The 18978-nt window shown below is 36.8% G+C and overlaps 4 protein-coding genes across 7 annotated transcripts; 2 read left to right on the top strand and 2 right to left on the bottom strand.

Annotated features, from left to right (window-relative positions):
• The first annotated feature begins 1678 nt into the window (after positions 1-1678).
• LOC112734293 (magnesium transporter MRS2-4) lies at positions 1679-4082 on the top strand. Its single transcript, XM_025783548.3, has 4 exons — positions 1679-2271; positions 2579-3021; positions 3260-3529; positions 3662-4082. The coding sequence occupies exons 1-4, from the start codon at positions 1911-1913 to the stop codon at positions 3938-3940; spliced, it is 1353 nt and encodes a 450-aa protein (XP_025639333.1). The 5' UTR covers positions 1679-1910; the 3' UTR covers positions 3941-4082.
• A 3233-nt stretch (positions 4083-7315) lies between these two features.
• On the top strand, positions 7316-10828 carry LOC112734291 (uncharacterized protein At4g06598). 2 transcript variants are annotated; one of them, XM_025783546.3, is made up of 6 exons: positions 7316-7596; positions 7711-7772; positions 8696-9432; positions 9535-9610; positions 9755-9881; positions 10137-10828. In XM_025783546.3, exons 3-6 carry the CDS (start codon positions 8714-8716, stop codon positions 10346-10348), a joined length of 1134 nt encoding a protein of 377 aa, XP_025639331.1. In that variant the 5' UTR covers positions 7316-7596; positions 7711-7772; positions 8696-8713; the 3' UTR covers positions 10349-10828. The 2 variants fall into 2 exon arrangements, with proteins under 2 accessions (XP_025639331.1, XP_025639330.1); XM_025783545.3 differs by lacking the exon at positions 7711-7772 and having other exon boundaries at positions 7355-7596.
• A 906-nt stretch (positions 10829-11734) lies between these two features.
• LOC112734292 (ubiquitin-like domain-containing CTD phosphatase) lies at positions 11735-14999 on the bottom strand. Its single transcript, XM_025783547.3, has 6 exons — positions 13560-14999; positions 13314-13458; positions 13107-13221; positions 12940-13003; positions 12691-12856; positions 11735-12282 (listed from the first exon to the last, which is right to left on the bottom strand). The coding sequence occupies exons 1-6, from the start codon at positions 13832-13834 to the stop codon at positions 12037-12039; spliced, it is 1011 nt and encodes a 336-aa protein (XP_025639332.1). The 5' UTR covers positions 13835-14999; the 3' UTR covers positions 11735-12036.
• Positions 15000-15005: 6 nt separating this feature from the next.
• LOC112734289 (zinc finger transcription factor YY1) lies at positions 15006-17631 on the bottom strand. 3 transcript variants are annotated; one of them, XM_025783542.3, is made up of 6 exons: positions 17324-17631; positions 16781-16839; positions 16466-16665; positions 16296-16385; positions 15849-15992; positions 15006-15745 (listed from the first exon to the last, which is right to left on the bottom strand). In XM_025783542.3, exons 1-6 carry the CDS (start codon positions 17407-17409, stop codon positions 15197-15199), a joined length of 1128 nt encoding a protein of 375 aa, XP_025639327.1. In that variant the 5' UTR covers positions 17410-17631; the 3' UTR covers positions 15006-15196. The 3 variants fall into 3 exon arrangements, with proteins under 3 accessions (XP_025639327.1, XP_025639328.1, XP_072084534.1); XM_025783543.3 differs by having other exon boundaries at positions 16781-16883; positions 17324-17615; XM_072228433.1 differs by having other exon boundaries at positions 16781-16828; positions 17324-17463.
• Positions 17632-18978: the final 1347 nt, after the last annotated feature.

The raw sequence follows: 18978 nt of genomic DNA, 5'->3' as shown, positions 1-18978 counted from the left end.
ATTTTTTTAATGACAATTCTACCCTTCCCCTTCTCCCCACCCCCACCGTCCCCTTCTCCCTTCCCCCACCGTCCCCTCCCCTTCCCCCTTCCCCCACCCCATTGTCCCCTCCCCTCCCCTTCCCGTCTCCCCTTTCCCCTTCCCCTCCCCCTCCCCCTCCCCGCCTCCCATTCCCCTTCCCCCACTCCCACTGTCCCCTCCCCGCCTCCCATTCCCCTTCCCCCCACCCCCATTGTCCCTTCCCCCTCCCCGTCTCCACTGTCCCCTTCCCCTTCTCCCCACCCCCACTGTCCCTTCCCCTCCCTGCCTCCCATTCCCCTTCCCCCCACCCCCACGCGTCCCCTCCCCTCCCCGTCTCCACTGTCCCCTTCCCCCCACCCCCACTCCCACGCGTCCCCTCCCCCTCCCCGTCTCCACTGTCCCCTTCCCCCTCCCCCCTACCCCCACTGTCCCCTCCCCCCCACCCCCACCCCCACCCCTACGCGTACCCTCCCCCTCCCCGTCTCCACTGTCCCCTCCCCCCACCCCCACCCCTACGCGTACCCTCCCCGTCTCCACTGTCCCCTTCCCCCCACCCCCACTGTCCCCTCCCCCCCCACCCCTACCCCCACGCGTCCCCTCCCCCTCCCCGTCTCCCCTTTCTCCTTTCCGCCTCCCCTCTCCCCTACCCCCAAACAGAAACAGAAACAGAGAAACAGAAATTCAAGAGAAACAGAAACAGAAACAGAGGTCACGGCGACGACGAGGTCATGGCGGCGACAACGGAGGCTTCCCGGCGCCGTCCCCCTCCCCCCCTTCCCCCTCCCCCCTCTTCCTTTCCCCTCCCCTTCCCTCCCCTCCCACAACGCGTTTTCTTCCCCCCCCCCCCCACACTGTGTTTTCGTTTTTTTTTTATTTTATAATTATTATTATTAAAATAGGAATAGGGGTAGTTTAGGAATAAAATAAAAAATTTTATTAAAAATGACGATTTTAATACGAAAAAAAATATTAAGGACGATTTTAATGGCAAAATAACAAGAGGGACGAATTCGATTCTGGCACTAAACTTAAGGGACCAAAATCGTACTTACCCCTTATAAATTCAACTCCTCCTCTCTAAGTCTTCTATAACCTTCAAGTTTATTTTATCAAAACTAAAAAAGTTTAATTTGTTTTTAATCAAAGATAGAGAGACTCGAACCCGCAATCTTTTGAGTGAATATAAAAAAATTATGTTATTTGAGTTATAACTTATTGGCCTAATAAAATTTTAAACATTAATAAATACTTAGATTTATCCTTAATTAAATTATTGATGCCAAATTTTATTCACAATCAAAATTATTTCTCTATATTTATTATGATCATTTTAAATTTTTTAAATTATTTTATCAAATATAATTTTGTTGCTTTTACTTATTGAAAAATATTTTTAATTTGATTTATTAAATAAACAGTGTTATAATTTTTGTAAGAAAAGAAATTTTAAGAAACTACTTGAAAAATATAAAAATTTTATCAAATCAACTTTAAATGAGTGAATTTTTATGGATGTGTTTGTTTTTTATTTTAAAAAATAATTCTATATAGTTAATAAAAAGTAAAAACTGAAAAACTGATTTTAATAGAAAACCATTTTTTAGATTTTTCAAAAAAAAAAAAACTAATTATTATTATTATTATTATTATTATTATTTATTGTGGGGAAATTCTAGTCAAGTTATGTCAAAATTGGAAGGGTGGTAGTGTCATCTGTTACAAAGCTGCAGGTTGCTGCTGAGGCCTTATACAAACAAATTAGGTGTTTGAGAAAACGATGATGTGATGTGATGTGTTGTGTGTGTCAGGCCTACTCTCCCAAGAATTCTGATTATTATTTAATTATCACTTAATCACTCTTATTAGCTGTTACTAATCAGGATTCAACCATGGGCAAGGGCCCCTTCTCCTTTCGCCGTTCCGGCTCTGGCTCCGGCTCCCGCCGCCGCCACAGGAAGATCATCGTCCCGCCCGAATCTCCTCCCCCTCCCACCTCCACTACCGCCATGTCGCCCGCTGACAACGCCAGTAACGCAATGATCTCCGGCGGCGGCGGCGGTGGCGGTGCCGTCGCGATGACGAAGGTCAAGAAGAAGGCCAGCGGAGCGAGGCTGTGGATGCGGTTTGATCGGTCGGGGCGATCGGAGCTGGTTGAGCTTGATAAGAACGCCATCATCCGCCACGCCGCAATTCCTACCCGGGACCTCAGGATCTTGGGCCCTGTCTTCTCCCAATCCTCCAATATTCTTGGTAATTTCGGTTTTCTTCATTTTATCTGGCTTTTAGGGTTTCTGTGATTGTTTTGACTTCTTATGGAACGTTTGGATCTTGAAATTTTGTTTGGTCTTCGTATTGAAAGATTTCACTTTGATTATTTGCCATCTTACACGTTTGACGCTATGATTCATTGCCTGCTATACGAATAGGTTTGGTGAATTAGGATAATAATTTTCTGGAACCTTGTTATTCAGAATAGGTTTGATTCACCTATGTAGCGTTCAACTATGAGGAAATTAGTTGCTTTGTTAACATGCACATACTTCCCTGTTCTCTGCAGCTAGAGAGAAAGCTATGGTGGTTAATTTGGAGTTTATAAAGGCTATAGTCACAGCTGAAGACGTGCTATTGCTTGATCCTCTACGCCAGGAAGTTCTTCCGTTCGTTGAACAACTCAGGCAACAAATTCCACATAAAACTCAACCTCAACTTCGTGGGCCTGCTGGTGAACAAGAAAGTGAAATGCAGGTTCCGACCGGCAGACAGTGGTTGCCTGTGCCAGAGTCTGCTGAAGGGTTGCAATCTGAGCTTCCATTTGAGTTTCAGGTTTTGGAGATTGCTTTAGAAGTTGTGTGTACCTCTCTGGACTCAAGTGTGGCAGACCTTGAGAGAGGTGCTTACCCTGTATTAGATGATTTGGCTAGAAATGTTAGTACCAAGAATCTTGAACATGTGCGAAGTTTGAAGAGCAATCTTACGCGTTTGCTGGCACGGGTGCAGAAGGTACAATGCATAATTACCATAATCTTCTCCCATTTGTTGCTCCTGTTGTTATCCCTTTGTTTCTTTTTCCTTCTTCATTTGTTGTTAGAGTTGTCTCTATGCCTTATTTTCATATTTCCAATGTTGCCTGAACCTAGAACTCTCCATGATAGGCAGTAGTTTTATCTGACGATGATTTCCATCAACCAAGTCGTATACTTATATCATTCTTAGGAATTTTATGGCCCAATTTTTACAGGTACGGGATGAAATTGAACATCTGTTAGATGACAACGAAGACATGGCGCAACTATATTTGACAAGGAAGTGGTTGCAGAATCAGCAACTTGATGCTCATGTGGGGGCCACAACCTTGAACAACCTTTCTAGTACTCGTCGACTTGGTTCTACCAGAAGTGGAAGTCTGGTAACTAGTAACTTGGGGGATGATAATGACGTGGAGGATCTGGAAATGTTGCTTGAAGCATATTTTATGCAGTTGGATGGAACTCGTAACAAGATATTGTCTGTAAGTGTACCTATTACCAAATTCTATTAAATCATATCTCTTCATCCAAGATGTCAAGTGAAGCATATTGAATTCTGGAAAATGTTTTTTCATGATATCATTCTTGTGAAGTGATAAAGTCCTGATTTGCAGGTTAGGGAGTATATTGATGATACAGAAGACTATGTCAACATCCAACTTGATAATCACAGAAACGAACTTATTCAGCTGCAGTTGACATTGACAATTGCATCATTTGCGATTGTTATTGAGACTGCGATTGCCGGTTCATTTGGTATGAACATTCCTTGTTCACTTTATAACGTACATGGAATATTTTGGCCCTTTGTTTTGAGCACTTGTGCTGGTTGCTTCTTGATTTTCCTGCTTATACTGGCATATGCAAGATGGAAAAAGTTGCTAGGAACATAAGTGTAAATTGATATTGACCGTTGGTTTGTCATTACAATTGACTATACTAATCTCAGCAATCAGTGATTATAGATGCGAACATAGCCTGGATTACCTGTACTGTGAAATTTATAATAATCTCAATTTGTCACAAGTTTGTTTACTGGTCTGTAAAATAACCTCAAAACGTGTTTAGTAGCTCAAGATATGCATGACATCATGATGCATGCAACTTACGAGGTTGAGTCAACTGTCCTTTTAATATCAATATTCTATTTTTGGTGTCTTTTTTGGTTGAAAGACATCAAATATGCTCCGCTGCTTCTTTCTGTTACAGAACACCAGAAAGAAGAAACCATAACCACTATCAGTGCCTGAACAATATCAATGGATACAATTTAAAAAAAAAAAAAAAAAACCAATAGTGAGTTGGATATCACATTGCAATTCTCCATATTATATACTCACTCAATCTATTATTAATTAATGTGTGGTTTCACTACTTATACTTGAAATTTCAAGAATGTTTTAAATTTTAGTTAGAATTAGAATGATAATGATGTAAAGGATATTGAGATGTTGCTTGAGGCATCATTTATTCAGTTAGATACAGCTCCTAACAAAATATTGTCTGTAAGGGTCATATATTGATCAGTGTTAGATAGGTGTTTTCTTGTGGCCAGATTCTAGTTAAGTCATGCCATTGTCCAAATTTGAAAACTGAAACTGTCATGCGTTATTTTGATTTTATTATCAGTCACATTCCAATTTATACTATCCTCTCGTACTTTTAGATGATGAAATTCATGGACAAATTTTATTTACATGCATGACTCGATCTGCACAGTATTAGTTACTTACAATTTCAGAAATTATTTATAGCCCTCGATAGAGGCTGCAATTCTTGTTGGTCGCTGTTTTAATTCAAAATTTTAGGTGAAGGAAACTCGTTTAGTTAACCAACTTGTTGGCCATAGTGATGCATGTACATTGAATTGTTGTAATGTCAGCAAAGTTTGGATTCAAACAAGTGAGACACCAAATTATGTGAATTGGTAATATTTCTTGATTCTTATTGGCTATTGATTTAGAGGTAAGGAAGTACATTGGTAACACAGAAGACCATGTCAACGTCCAACTTTGAAAACCATATATTTATAGAAACTAAATGAAAGTATTCAGCAATTTAGGAATTCAGCTAAAGCTGACAGCTTGACATTGACCATTGCATTAATTTATTATAGTATAGCCACTAGAGCTTTAATTTCTGGTGTATTTAGTATGAATCTTCAGTGCCCATTACTATATGATATAAATGGAACACATGCTGACATGCTATCTTTATTGGAAACATATCTACACCTAGGATATTGCTCTCTCATACTTATTTTTTGCCTATGCAAAATGGTGGTACAAAGTACAAACTAATTGGATCATACACATGCTTCGATTTAAGCTATTGTTTGGTTTTAATTTCAAAATTTATGTAATGATTTATTGGTTGACGTGTAGCATGTTACATATTGGTTTTTGACATTTCCTATATGTATGGGCAAGATCCTAAAAACTGTTCAATCTGGATTTGAGCATTGTTAATTGTTCTTTTATTTCATAACGGCACTTACAATGAATCAAATGGCTCTAAGGTTTGTGTTCCTAGAAAAGACAGCATATATAAGAGATAAGAGATTCATTTTGCAATGAGAAAGGCCAATATGGCATCAACAAGACATTTCAGTTATTGCGAAATTAATCAATATGGATTTAATTTGTTGATCTAACAGTTGAGAATTTAGGCATAGGATATAAGCATATACATGCATGCAATGATAAGGATTTCAAAGAAGAAGAAAGGTCTAAATAGGGGTGTCAAAGCGGGATGGCCCGCCCCAACCCGCCCCGCCCCGCCTAGGCCCGCCACATAAACGGGGCGGACCGGCTCGCCCCGCCAACTAAAATGGGTTCAAAATGCTAGCCCGCCCTGTTTTATGGCGGATTGGCGGGCTAGCCCGCTTGACTCTTTTCTTTTTTTTGAAAAATAAATTCATTAAAATTAACCAAAAAATAATAATTAAAAAATCAAATACAAATAAAAAATAGTCAAATTATAATATGATTTTTTTACTATTTTTTTTTAATTTTTAACTTCAATAAAATTGTTCAAAATAATATTTGTCAATAGAATCATCTTTATTTTAAAAAATAAGTCACATAATTTGAGCATATATACAAAATTGTAAAATAAAATAAATAAAATTAATAACTCAAAAAAGAATAAAAAAAATGAAAAAAAAGTGTTTAAAAATTCTATAATTATTAATTTTATAATAGTAATCACTCTTTTATTTAATTAAAAAATAAAAAATAAAAATCTTCAGCACGGCGGACCGGCCCGCCCTGCCCCGCCAAAACCCGCCAATTTGGCGGTGCGGGGTTGGCGGGTTTTTTTAATTTGGCGGGCTCCAATTCCTAGTCCGACCCGCCTTTTTTAGCGGGTTTAGCGGATCGGCCCGACGGGCTCGACCCGTTTTGCCACCCCTAGGTCTAATACATGTGTGTGTGTGTGTTTTTTTTTTTTTAAAGTAAATATTGAATTTTGATTTTAGTCTAAACATTTCAAAAATATTTTATTTTTATCATTATAAAAAGCATATTTTGATACAGACTCAAGGTTTTTCAAAATATATTTGGTTTAATCCTTGAAATAATATGATAATTTAGTTTCAAGAATATTAAACTGTACTAATTCTTTAGAGACTTAAAATCTTTTTTTTTTTTTTTTTGGTAAGAACTATAAATTAGACGAGATAACTATAAGAACTTAAACAAATAAAGATGGTGAATGCCTAAATATAAAGACCAAACTAAAATTTGCAATATAATTAAATAGGCCGAATTTTGTAAAAATAAAATCTTTTCTTTTTTTGTCATTAAAGTTTTGTCCTTCAACATTATTGCGACTAAATATGCTAAGTTAGTATTGACTAAAAAATAAATAAAACTATCAATTTTCTTTGTTACATTTTTAAGATCAATTTATCCACCCTAGTTAATTTGATTTGGATAAACATTATATCTCGTGACATATTTAAGAAACACAATTAAAATATTTTTTCCTAGGCTAAATTTATTTTTTTTAACAAGTATTTTTTTTGTCAAAAATTATCCTCTGTATTTTAGAGATACTATTATCTCAAACTAAATAACTATACACACAATCTAAAAAAAATATAAAAAATTTATTTTTTAATATATCAACAATATAAAAAATTATATATTATCATTTAATTAAATTTACATATGAATTTTTTAGAGTGACATTTGATCAAAATTAAATTTATATAAAATTTTGACTCATTTTGAAATAAGTAAGATTTGTAGGGGTGAAAATGAGAAATGAGAAAAAAATAAAGGAACAGTATTACTTGTCAACAAGGGCTCACAAATGGAGCCCCAGCTTGAACGAGAAGACAGAGATATATAGAAGAGAGAGAGACACATAATCGTATTCGTAGGAATTGGGATATAGAAAGAAGAGAGAGAAATACAAAGGTAGTTTGAAGAAAAATAAACGAACCCTAGAGACCAGGAAAGAGAAAGAGAAAAACTTTGCTTTGATTTCAAGCCCCCCCTTTTAGCATTGCATTTTTGGGATCTCGAATCTTCAGTCACCAAAGGTCAGATATTTTTCCCCCTTCTTTCCGTTTGTTCCTTCTGCTTCGAGTTTTTGGTTCAGATTTTTTTTTTCTTCCGAGCTTAAGCGAATTATTGGTCCATTGTTTGCATACCAGACGAATCCATCTCCATTTCCAATCTCAATTCGTTCAATCAGCTTGGAACCATTGGCTCTTAGGTGCCAGAATCTGTCGTACATTGCAGCATTTTCATTTCCATGAACTCTGTTTTCCCTCTTTTTTGTGGGAGTTTCGTATTTTCTGAATGCATGCATATGCATGTTTCGTTGAGTTTGTACAAGAAAGGAAGCAAATTAAAGTTTCTATGTTTGAATTTTTTCTCATCTGGGTCCTGCGAGGATAAAACAGGAATTTCAGCTAATTGCTCAAATAGAACAGAAGTGTATCTCCCATTTATTTTAATCAATCTATGCATTTTTCAACGTCCCCCCCTTCTCTCCTTTTTTTTCTTTTCTGTTAGTTGCTTCTGGGTTATTAAATTTCTTTTATCCCTTTATATAAGCTTGGAAAATTCTTCTTCCCAAAAACTTCTCTGTTCCATTAGCGAACTGTTGTTTTTCAAGGTTTCGTAGCAGGATGATTGGACCTTCTTCTTTTCAGAACTTCATCCTAGGAAATATACACTTTGTGGAGCTATGGGATTTTTAATTGTCGCTTAACACAAGAATTTTTCTTAATAAAGTATCTATTTTTACTCATTCAAAATTCTTAAGATTGGCAAAATACGTTATTATTGTTATTTTGTTCCGAAACTGCCTGGCTACATGTGATGGGAGTTCCTTGGTGCACTAGTATTTGAAGATTATAGGGGAGCTGAGATGATCCTTTTGCACCAACTATAAAATTTTGTAAGCCTTTACAGGCATACTTAAAGTGCTGTAGGACCTTTATGCTGAGTAAAAACGGAATTTTTAACTATTTTTTGTAAGTATATTAGATCATTCGGTGAAAACAGCAGATCGTATTTGAATCAGGCTTGTTTAAATTTCCATTGGAATATCATTCCATAATGTCTCTATTTTATTGGTTCTTTAACATATTGGTTGCATTCATTGGTAATTCAAAGCATGATATTTGACAGGTGTTGGTTCTGCTTCTTATGGCAAATTCAAAAGGCTCATCGAATTATAGGAATTTGATGTATCCTGGAAAACATGCCCTGCTTCCTCCTAAAATCCCATTTCCTAGTGCTTCTCAAGCATATGCTGATTATATCCCAAATCCTGCGATTGGTTCTGGTCAGAAACCTAGAGAAGGAAACATACAGCACCATCGTACTTCATCTGAGAGTCTTGTCATAGAGGAGCAACCTTCATGGCTTGATGATCTCCTTAATGAGCCAGAGACACCAGTTCGAAGAGGCGTCCATCGGCGCTCATCGAGTGATTCTTTTGCATACGTAGACACACACAATATGTCTAACATCACTTATGGAGATCAGGATGAATATAAATATAAGAACTTATTATCTTTCCCATCTTGGTCATCTCAAGACTTTGATCATAACAAAGATGCTCATCATATACTCATGCATGCTGAGATGAATTCAGCAAAACAGAACATTAGATCATGGGACTCATTTTCAAATATTACAAATCATCCAGCTGGTGTTCTCTCTGGCAAAGACAGTGTTGCTTTCCAGGGTTCGGGATCACTATGCCCCCCACCACATGAAGCAGAGGGGCTTCCGTCAACTGCAAATGAAAACCATGATGCAGCGGAATCTGGCATACAGGATTCAAAATCATCTTTTGAGAAAAAGGATGGTTCACATGCAAAGTCATCTGCTTCTGAAACAGATACAAAACGTGCCAAACAGTATGTAGTTATTTTCTCTATATCCGATTCTGTGCCTATTACTTGATTTTGCTATTGGTGAATTTACAGTTTAATTCTTGCACTGTTTCTGTTAAATTGCAGGCAATTTGCTCAACGTTCAAGGGTTCGTAAACTTCAATATATAGCTGAGCTGGAAAGAAATGTACAAGCTCTACAGGTAAGCTTCAGCATATGGCAATATTCCTCGTGATTGCTGTTTGACAATTTTTTTTTTTTTTGGTTTATTTTTTTTAATGCATTTTATATACACCCTGGAAAACTTGAGAGTTCTGATTCTGGTTCTTTATATGTCAATACATAGGCAGAAGGGTGTGAAATATCAGCTGAACTGGAATTTCTCAACCAGCAGAATCTTATACTGAGTATGGAGAATAAAGCACTCAAGCATCGTTTAGAAAGTACAGCGCAGGAGCAGCTTATCAAATACTGTAAGTTTCCATAACATGAGAATTGACCGTTTCAATTTTCAAGTAATGGTACTACTTCAAGTAATTGCACTTATTGCTTACATCTCCCTGTTAGAGGAATCCTTGTTAGTTGCACATTTCATTGCATAGATATATTAATAGAAACGTTATATCCAAGTTTTTGCTGTACAGCATACAAGTTTATTTGTATTCAGTTTCACCAGATATAAAAGGTATTTGTTTGGGACACTAATGCTTGTGCAATGTGAAATTCAGTGGAGCAGGAAGTGCTGGAAAGAGAGATTGGAAGATTACGCGCACTGTATCAGCAGCAACAACAGCTCTCGCACCAGCCACAACAACAACCGTCTGCTAGTCACAGACGCACCAACAGCAGAGACCTTGAGTCTCAGTTTACAAACCTTTCTCTCAAACACAAGGACAGCGGCTCAGGGCATGACCCTGCAACTGGTGCGCTTAGAATTTAAATTTGCAGTGACTGCAGCTTTGTTCTGTTTTGCCTAGATTCAACAGGTGTTGCACACGTGCAACAGACTCATCCCCTTATTGGTGCGGGATTGTGCAGAGATTTTATACAGCATATGCCTTCTCTCTGCCCGCTTTGCAGATTTAAGTTCTCTTGGTCTTCCCTCTTTCCCCGCTTGTTTAAATTATTGCCATTTAATCTGTGCCTAGTGGTCATCACCAAAATCTTAGTTTCGGTCAGGTTGACCTGCCAGAGGTGGTAACGCAACAGTTTCAAATCTATGGCCTTCACTATATTTTCAGTGATAATTGTGTAACTGTATGCTCCCCTCTTGTAAAATCTCCACTGCTGTGGAATTTAGCCTAGTGCAAATAGCAAATAGCTGATATCTCCTTGCTGTTTGATTGTGCATTATTTGTATGGATTATGTTAAGCTAATGTTGTGTAATATGATCTTATTGATATTTATGATTTTTCAACATATCTTGCTTGATGCATTGAGATGTTGGGGAAGGGCACTTACCATTTTTACATTTTTTATTCACAATGTGGAATTTAGGCAATGCTTTGAAAATTGTAAATTGTAAGCAAATGATGATGTACAAGCAATTTTAGTACACAAAATTGTATATATTGAATGGATCGAAATTTTTTACCGAGTCTAGTATTAATCATGATTAAAATTGGTAAGTTTTGCTCTCGGGTATTCAAAAAGCAGTTTGTAGATTGGTGTTTTATTTATACAGTATGAACATTGCTTAGACTTAATGACATTGCCGATGGTGACAGTTCTTTTTCTTTCTGCTATTTTTTGGGTCAATGCAGATGATGATGGTTGAACAGTTTTTTTCTTTCTCTTAATAGATTATTAATTTATTATTAAGATCATAAGATTGGAAGAAGAATGGTACAAGAATATTAGAGGAAAAGAGATCCTCGCAAACAAAAGAGAAGAAAATGGATAAAGCTATCAACACATCATTTCCTTCTTGATTCTTCATTGTTTAATTTTAAGTACAATCTAGACTTGCATTCAATTAGATATAAAACAAGAGCGTTGATACAACCACTAATTATTTTTTTTATTAAGAAGTTTTAAATTTTCGTCATCGCCAAAACATATATGACCATAGCATCTACTTCCATTTAATTTATTTACATGAAAATTTTCCTACATGCTTCCTTTGCTCATCTAGACAATATTGAAGTTTTCCTACTTGGATGTGGATTACTAACAAACACCATTTTCAGTAATGATATAACGTAAACATAAGACAGAATGAGATAAAAAGCCACAAGGGAGAGATTCTCACAAGTACCTCATTCTGATTTTGCAAGTTTTTCATAACATGCATTATGGCCAGACCATGGCAACCATAATCCAATATAAAAGAAGCAATATATATTAAGAAATAGCCACAATATCCAATATGGAAACATCATTTTCTCTGGCATCAATTCAAAATCTGTTCTGGAATTGGTGCATAGAGATTGCTCAAGCAGTATCAGTCATCTTAGATAACCCCACACGGCTGCTACAAGGAATTTTCTTTCATTCACCGTTTCCTAAACTAACCACTTGAACGAAAAATTGAAATAATCTAGCTTAACAGTCTATAAATGGCAGTTTGAATAGTTTAGAAGCTGCATCTTGCTTACCACATTCCTTTAAGTGCATTCCGTCGTCACTTATGTTTGCCTGCGCCTTTTTGTATTATCTTCTGCAAATAACTCCCAATTATTATGATTAAGGTGGCTCAAGTCATCAAGCTCCGCAATGGCCAACAAGTATTGAGTCAGTTTCACAAGCTCCTGATCACTGTCCCGATTAGCATGAGCCTTCCTGAATGGTTTAATTATCAAACCATTCTGTGGGTTCATCACAAAATTTCTTCTGAGGTCGTCAAACATGATAGTATTTGAAGCATTGTAGAACTGAAATGAAATTAAAACCCACCAATGAGACAAGTGGAATACGGTTGAGAATAAAAAAAAAAACAATGAAAAACAGATATAGATTGCAATAATTCAGCACATTAAACAGGTACTTTTATGTTTCATACATTTTATCCATTACTATCCTCAAAAGCATGAAACAACATAAAACATCTTTTAAAGATTTCAGGAAGATGACATTGCAGCAATAGTGTATTTCCAACTGAATCAATACATGGATCTATTGCACTTTTACATGTCTTTTACTGTTTTTCTGGATATCCATTTTCTCCCCAGAATGAAAGTAAACTATTAATTTGCCTGATTGATATGAAAATGTTTAAGACAATTCTATTTATCAAATGATAGAGTAAATGGAAGGAGCATTGTATTTCGTATGTACTATACCTCAGGAAATTGAGCCCATATCAAACCTAGTGGCTTGCAATCGAAGACCCCCCGAGATGAGGACTGAACAGTGATCATTGCCAAGTGATCAAGAAGAGCCGTGATCTTGTAGTTGGGATTGTCCAGCACCCCAAGTTGTCCCATCTTGAGGTTAATCCACTTCATGCTGCAGCAAGAGAAAATAATTCAATTCCATGAAATAGTAACCACATTCCATGAGAAGAGAATTGTCATCAAATGAACATTGACCTGGTGGCAGACCATATCATTATGTCATATTCAGCATAAACGGATGTAAGGAACTCATGAAGGTCTGCAGAAGAAACAGAATAAGAAGAATAAGAAAATGACAAATCTAAATTGAAACAAAAAGAAAAAAGAATAATTTTAGAAAGAGAAGGAGGTTATAGTTATACATGGTCTCATGAGTTGACGAGGGTTCTCAGCAGGGGAACGATGATCGAAGAGGGTGTAATCAATGTCAAGAACCAGGAGCTTCTTTCCTTTCCGACACGGATTCTGAAGCTCAATCTTCACGTAATTGTGTATGTATAAAATAAATAATCAGAAAACACATTCCAAAAAAATAGATTAGAGTGAGAATGGAAGAAAGTAGTAGTAACCTTGAAGCTAGAGATGCGTCTTCTGAGCTTCTGCTTGTTGACTTCCATGTCCTTGATGTCCACAACGTCTTCCCGACCAAGCTCGAAATCGTCAACAATCTCCGGAGCCTCCACGGGATCAACAAGAATGTCCTCTTCGGTGGTCCTGCATTTGAGGAATGAGAGAGAGAGAGAGAGAGAAGGGGAAAATCGGAAACCCTAGAGAGAGAGAGAGAGAGAGAGAGAGAGAGAGAGAGCGAGGCGCACCCGATCATGGTCATCTTGAAGGAGGACTTAAGGGGGAGGGTGGAGAGAAGGAGGTTGTCGTCGTTGAGCTTCGAACCAACCTTCGGGTAAAGAAGCTTCTGCCGGATAGGGAGGACGTTGGTGAGCTGGCAGATGCGCCGCTTCAGCTCCCCAACGGTGTCGTCACCGCAAACCCGGACTGTGTACTCCTTGCCGCTCCACTTCACTGTCAGCGTCACTTCCTCCTCAGACAGAGAAGATGATGCCGTTGCCGCCGGCGATGCTGAAGAAGCCATGCTTGTCCTCTGCACTGTCCAGTACTCAACTCCCCAGCTTCCCTTCACCCAAACTAAACTAGGTTTCTTTTCTTCAGAACCGAGGGTTTTGATTAAAAATGGAGTAAACAGTCATTTTTCACGTTACAAAATAAATATTAAAAATTAAAATGTGTTCTGTTTGAGAAATTAAACTAAACGTTAGTTAATTTTGTAAAACATAATATATATTTGGAAATTATTTTGTTATTTGCCTTTTTTGAAGTCCATTTTATGAGGCTAAAATTTTTATATATGGATAATTTTAATGTGAAATACAAAAATATTTGATGATTTTGGTGTTCTACAGGGTTGTGGTAGTAGCACAAAACGTTACTAACGTTTTGTAATAAAAAAATTTTTTTAATCATCAAAGAACAAAACGTCACTGACGTTTTGTAATAAAAAAAATATTATTTTAATTATTAAAACACAAAACGTCGCTGACGTTTTGTTAGAAAAATATTATTTTAATTGAAGAAACACAAAACGTCATTGACGTTTTGTAAATGGCCATAGTTGTGTTCAACACACAATTTGGTTCATGATAAAGGATTTCACCTCTAGTAATACAATATTAAAAAGAAAAAGTTCCATTTTATGATGCTACAAAATGGTTGTTCCCTTGTGAGTTTTTTATTTTTAATATTGAGGCCTAGATGGGTATAATCCACTGAAATGTCCAAAAAAATGTGTTTAACGTCGTTGTGGAGGATTATTGACTGCTACAGAAAAAACGTTGGCGACGTTTTGCACAAAACGTGCATGGTTAACACGTGGATAAAAAAATAAATCCATATACAATACATTACTGACGTTTTGCCTATAATAAAATAAAAAAAAAATTCACACAAAAAACGGACCAAAAATATTTAGTAGTTTATAATATACAAAAAACGGAACCTTCACTTGTTTGCTCAATTGAAAATATTTAGTAGTTTATTTTTTAAAAAAGTATTCTTATTAAATGAACCAAAATTGTAAATTCTAAAAGCGGACCAAAAAACACCTAAACTTCAAAGTTCAAACTGTTCTTAAGGCTCTCCTTAAGATTCTGATAAACTCAATGTCGGATTTCTTTGACTTATAAACTACATTGGTTGCTGACTTATAACCTATGTATAGGCTTATTGACAAGAATGACAATAAAGACTTTGGTTAAATTCACGTTTTATTAACTAATATAATTCTTCTTCCTAACAATTCTAATTTTCCAACAGCAAATACAGTCTTGTATAACATGAAACTGTCCTTTGGTGAACTAAATGAATTGAGGGAAAAAATTTGTAGAAGAACAAAACAAAGACAAATATTCAAATAGTGGCAGAGGATGCCACAAGTATCTCAGTCTTCATATTCTGTTTCTTCATCATCGTCGTCATTGTTGCCAGCATATCTCCAACCATCTTCAACATTGTCGCGATCCTCCTCTTCTGTTTCTTCGCTGTCTTCTTCGTTGTAAGCCTCCCCTTTCCCATTCACAGACCAAGGTTTCTTTGTTACAGCTATGGTGGCAGGAGTAGGCAGCGGTGCTTTGCGTTTGGCGATTTTGGAAGGAGGCAACTTAAGGTTTGGTTTTAGCTTACTTTGCTTCTGAATTTTACCATTTGACCGTTTGCCACCATAGGCATCTTGATCGCTTGCTTCATCCATTTCATTATCAAGATTAGCTTGAGCATGCTCTGCATTTTCATCAGACATATGCCCAGGATGTTCCCTCTTCAAATGGAGTTTAAGCTTGTATTCATGAATGTAGGCTTTTTCACATCCTTCATAAGGGCATGCATAGGGGCGATCTGACGATGCAGAACCATATGCTGCGCCAGAATGTTTAGTAGTTTTTGGTTGTCTTTCTGAAGGCGGAGTATACTTCGGCACCTCCACTGCTGTGTTCTGTAAGTCGAAATTGTGAACCAAAAGATTGTCTAAGGTGATATATTTCAGGACTTTTGAATTAGAGATATGCACCAGTCACAAACAGAAAAGATTACCCTACCTTTTCATGGTGAGAGGCAATGTGATTCTTTAGCTTGTATTCGTGAGCATATCTCTTTCCGCAATCTGAGTACGGACAGATATGATAGTTCTCTTGTGAATGTGTTTTCATGTGAGACCTTAAGTTGAAATCCAGAGAGAAGGCCTATATAGATCAATAAATTTGGTCACAAAGATGTTGAATGCATACACATAAACTCACAAAAAGGCTTGTTATCTCAAGATAAAGAATAATGGAGTTCAACAGAGAACGAAATAGTAAATGACTAATCAAGACACATACACAAACACAATTTTATCCATTGTGAAGAGTAATGCAGACTTTGAAGAAGTTTTGTCATCCATCAACAATTGTCATACTAAAAACAGTACATGTAACAGCAACCAGGGAAAAAAGAAAGTCCTCAAAAAAAATAAGAACAAGCCCTTTCAATGGATAGATTATTACCTTACCACAGCCTTCATGGGGACAAACAAAATCCCTCTCCCCTGTGTGAATGAGAAAATGTCTTTTCAACTTTGAGCTATCAAGAAATTTCTGAAACACAAACAATTTATCAATAGAACAGTATATAGATACAAGAGATGCATGTGTGTCCCAAGTAACAAAATCAGTACCTTTCCACACCCCTCATAGTGACAAACAAATTGTCTCTCTCCATGAATGTGAGAATGTTTCCTCAATGCACCGGCATCAATGAACGTCTTTCCACATCCTTCATAGCTGCAAAGAAAAAGCACTTCAGTAGTTGGCTCTGGTTCCGGTTCAGGTACAGCCGGTTCTTTTTCCTTTTCCTGCAATGCCTTCGAGGCATCCTCTAAGCAAAGTAAAACAAGAGAAACGTTAGGCAACAGTCACATCTATACATAGGTTGAATACTAGTTCTAGAAGCTACACAAAAATAGAATAGCAGCACAAGTTACAGTACTAACCTCTAACCCATCTTAAGAGCATGCATTTCCCCCCAGTGGCTACAACATCTTGGGGAACCCTGGCAGGAACATTGCGCCGATCGTTAGGGTAATACATGTCCAACTGATGACAAAAAGAAGACTATAAAATGCAAACTGAAAGCAATATATGAATTAATTGCAAACTAAGAAACCACTTCTTATTCAAGAAAACTACTTTTTGATCCTAGATATATCAAATTGCCTGCTCAATAAATAAATAAAATACAACTTCAATTTGTTCAGACAAAGACAATTGCATTCTCCATTCTCCAATTAACCACTATTTGTTCACACTTCACACCAAATTCCGTACATGAATAGTATCAATCTCAGTATAGCACACTAAAAACCACGCTCAGAACAGTAACACGAATGAATCGCACACATAAGCACCAAAAATGAATTCAAAGAAGCAGCATATTTTTTATGAACTTAAAAACCCCATAAACATAGAAACACAATTATTTTAAATGAAAATAAATAACAAAAGGGACATTGGATTGAAGAAGAGAGTGATGGTACCATTCTTTAACCCATTTAGCAGCTGGCGCCTTGGACCTGATTATGGGGCGCCTTTCGAAGTAACTGCTACTGTAGTGAATCTCCATCGATTTCTAGACCAGGGTAAAAAATTCCGATGCTACGCTATCTGGTTCGGACAATTTATTAGGGTTTGGTCAGCGGGAAGCAGTGAAGGAAAAGAAAAGAAAAAGATCAGAGTTTTGGGAAGCGAAGAACAGAGAGAGCGTCGGCTTTGGGGTTCCATGTTCGCATCGAATTCAAGCAGCTTCGGTTCGTTGATCTGTCGAACCAGAAATTGAACCGGAACCGACCAGACCGAAATAGATTTTGTTTTTCTTTTCCTTTTCGGTTCATAGGTAAATCTGACGGTTCATTTTTTTAGATATTGACAAAGATTTAGTGTAATTTTTTAATATTGGAAGTTAGGGTATTTTGCAAATTTATGGTGGTTGTAAAATTTGCAGAGGACAAATTTTTAGAAGGTGGATTCTGTTTTTAAATATTTATAAAGACAATACGCAGTGGGCGGATTTAATTTTTAAATATTTATAAAGCAATACGCAGAATACGTATTGTATTATTTAAATATTAAAGTCATAATACACCACAATACACAGACTGTGTATTGTAAAGACACAAACTGCGTATTGTGAATACATAGGTTGTGTATTGTAATTTTCTGAGTAAAAAATTATAATTAGAGTATTATAAAAGGAGGAACGGTATTAGGTTGTAGGGGTGTACATGGGTCGGGCCACACCGAATTTGGCTCAACTCTGACCCGATCCGAAATATAGACTAGGTCTAATTTTTAGATTCTAACCGATCCTAGACCCAACGAAACCTACGCACCTTCGGAGCGGATGAAAACCGGATAAAAACCGAGTGTTTAGCATATAAAAATCACCTAATCTCCAACAATTATTTCACAATTCACATAGTAAAATTCACTTAAAAAAATATAACAAGAACTAACCCTTCTCTAAAATTAAAGCATAACCATAATCAATACTAATATTGTCTAACAACACCAAATATTAAAATCAATACAAATAACACAATATTATGCATTAGTCTAAAGTCTTATGCATTTTAAACATAAAACATTAACTTATAATCTTATAATAACTAATAACACAAAATATTAAGGTTTACAATATTTAAATTTCACATAAGAATAGCTATCATCCATCACTAATAACACAAAATATTAATTGTGTATAATGACTGGGCCACCGGGCTGAGTTCGGGTGACCCGATCTATGGCCCGGACCCGACCCGAAACAATGATCGGGTCTATTTTTGAGACCCTTATCCGACCCTAGACCCGATAAAATCACACTAAATCAGCCCTAAAGTGTTCGGGACCGGGCCGGATCTTCGGACTGGGCCGGGCCATGTACACCCCTATTAGGTTGATTGAGTGTGAGAATGCTTTATTTTCTTGAGAATGTAAGAGTATAAAAAATGGAGAGAGGTATTAGTTTGAAAATATATTATAACGGTCAAATCTTTTTCCAAACATTTAAGGATGTGAGTTTTGTATGTGAAAATCCATGTGGCATTGTTATTCATTTTGCAATAACATATGAGAAATTTAAGAGTATACTTTGTCAATGTGTTGATAATCAAATATTAAAGAGAGTCATAAATAT

This window comes from Arachis hypogaea, chromosome 3 (assembly GCF_003086295.3).
Source record: "Arachis hypogaea cultivar Tifrunner chromosome 3, arahy.Tifrunner.gnm2.J5K5, whole genome shotgun sequence".
NCBI lineage: Eukaryota > Viridiplantae > Streptophyta > Magnoliopsida > Fabales > Fabaceae > Arachis > Arachis hypogaea.
Note: the sequence above shows the minus strand (reverse complement) of the source record. Positions and strands in the feature narration are given on the sequence as shown.

Excerpts from the sequence above, each read along its gene's own strand:
- LOC112734293 (XM_025783548.3), top strand. The coding sequence starts at position 1,911 with ATGGGCAAGGGCCCCTTCTCCTTTCGCCGTTCCGGCTCTGGCTCCGGC. Across the intron at positions 3,022-3,259 it reads TGCTGGCACGGGTGCAGAAG|GTACGGGATGAAATTGAACA; the intron begins GTACAATGCATA and ends CAATTTTTACAG. Across the intron at positions 3,530-3,661 it reads CTCGTAACAAGATATTGTCT|GTTAGGGAGTATATTGATGA; the intron begins GTAAGTGTACCT and ends CCTGATTTGCAG.
- LOC112734291 (XM_025783546.3), top strand. The coding sequence starts at position 8,714 with ATGGCAAATTCAAAAGGCTCATCGAATTATAGGAATTTGATGTATCCT. Across the intron at positions 9,433-9,534 it reads GATACAAAACGTGCCAAACA|GCAATTTGCTCAACGTTCAA; the intron begins GTATGTAGTTAT and ends GTTAAATTGCAG. Across the intron at positions 9,611-9,754 it reads GAAATGTACAAGCTCTACAG|GCAGAAGGGTGTGAAATATC; the intron begins GTAAGCTTCAGC and ends GTCAATACATAG.
- LOC112734292 (XM_025783547.3), bottom strand. The coding sequence starts at position 13,834 with ATGGCTTCTTCAGCATCGCCGGCGGCAACGGCATCATCTTCTCTGTCT. Across the intron at positions 12,857-12,939 it reads ATGATATGGTCTGCCACCAG|CATGAAGTGGATTAACCTCA; the intron begins GTCAATGTTCAT and ends CTCTTGCTGCAG. Across the intron at positions 12,283-12,690 it reads TATGGGCTCAATTTCCTGAG|TTCTACAATGCTTCAAATAC; the intron begins GTATAGTACATA and ends ATTTCATTTCAG.
- LOC112734289 (XM_025783542.3), bottom strand. The coding sequence starts at position 17,409 with ATGGAGATTCACTACAGTAGCAGTTACTTCGAAAGGCGCCCCATAATC. Across the intron at positions 16,666-16,780 it reads GCTCTTAAGATGGGTTAGAG|AGGATGCCTCGAAGGCATTG; the intron begins GTTAGTACTGTA and ends TACTTTGCTTAG. Across the intron at positions 15,993-16,295 it reads CCCATGAAGGCTGTGGTAAG|GCCTTCTCTCTGGATTTCAA; the intron begins GTAATAATCTAT and ends TGATCTATATAG.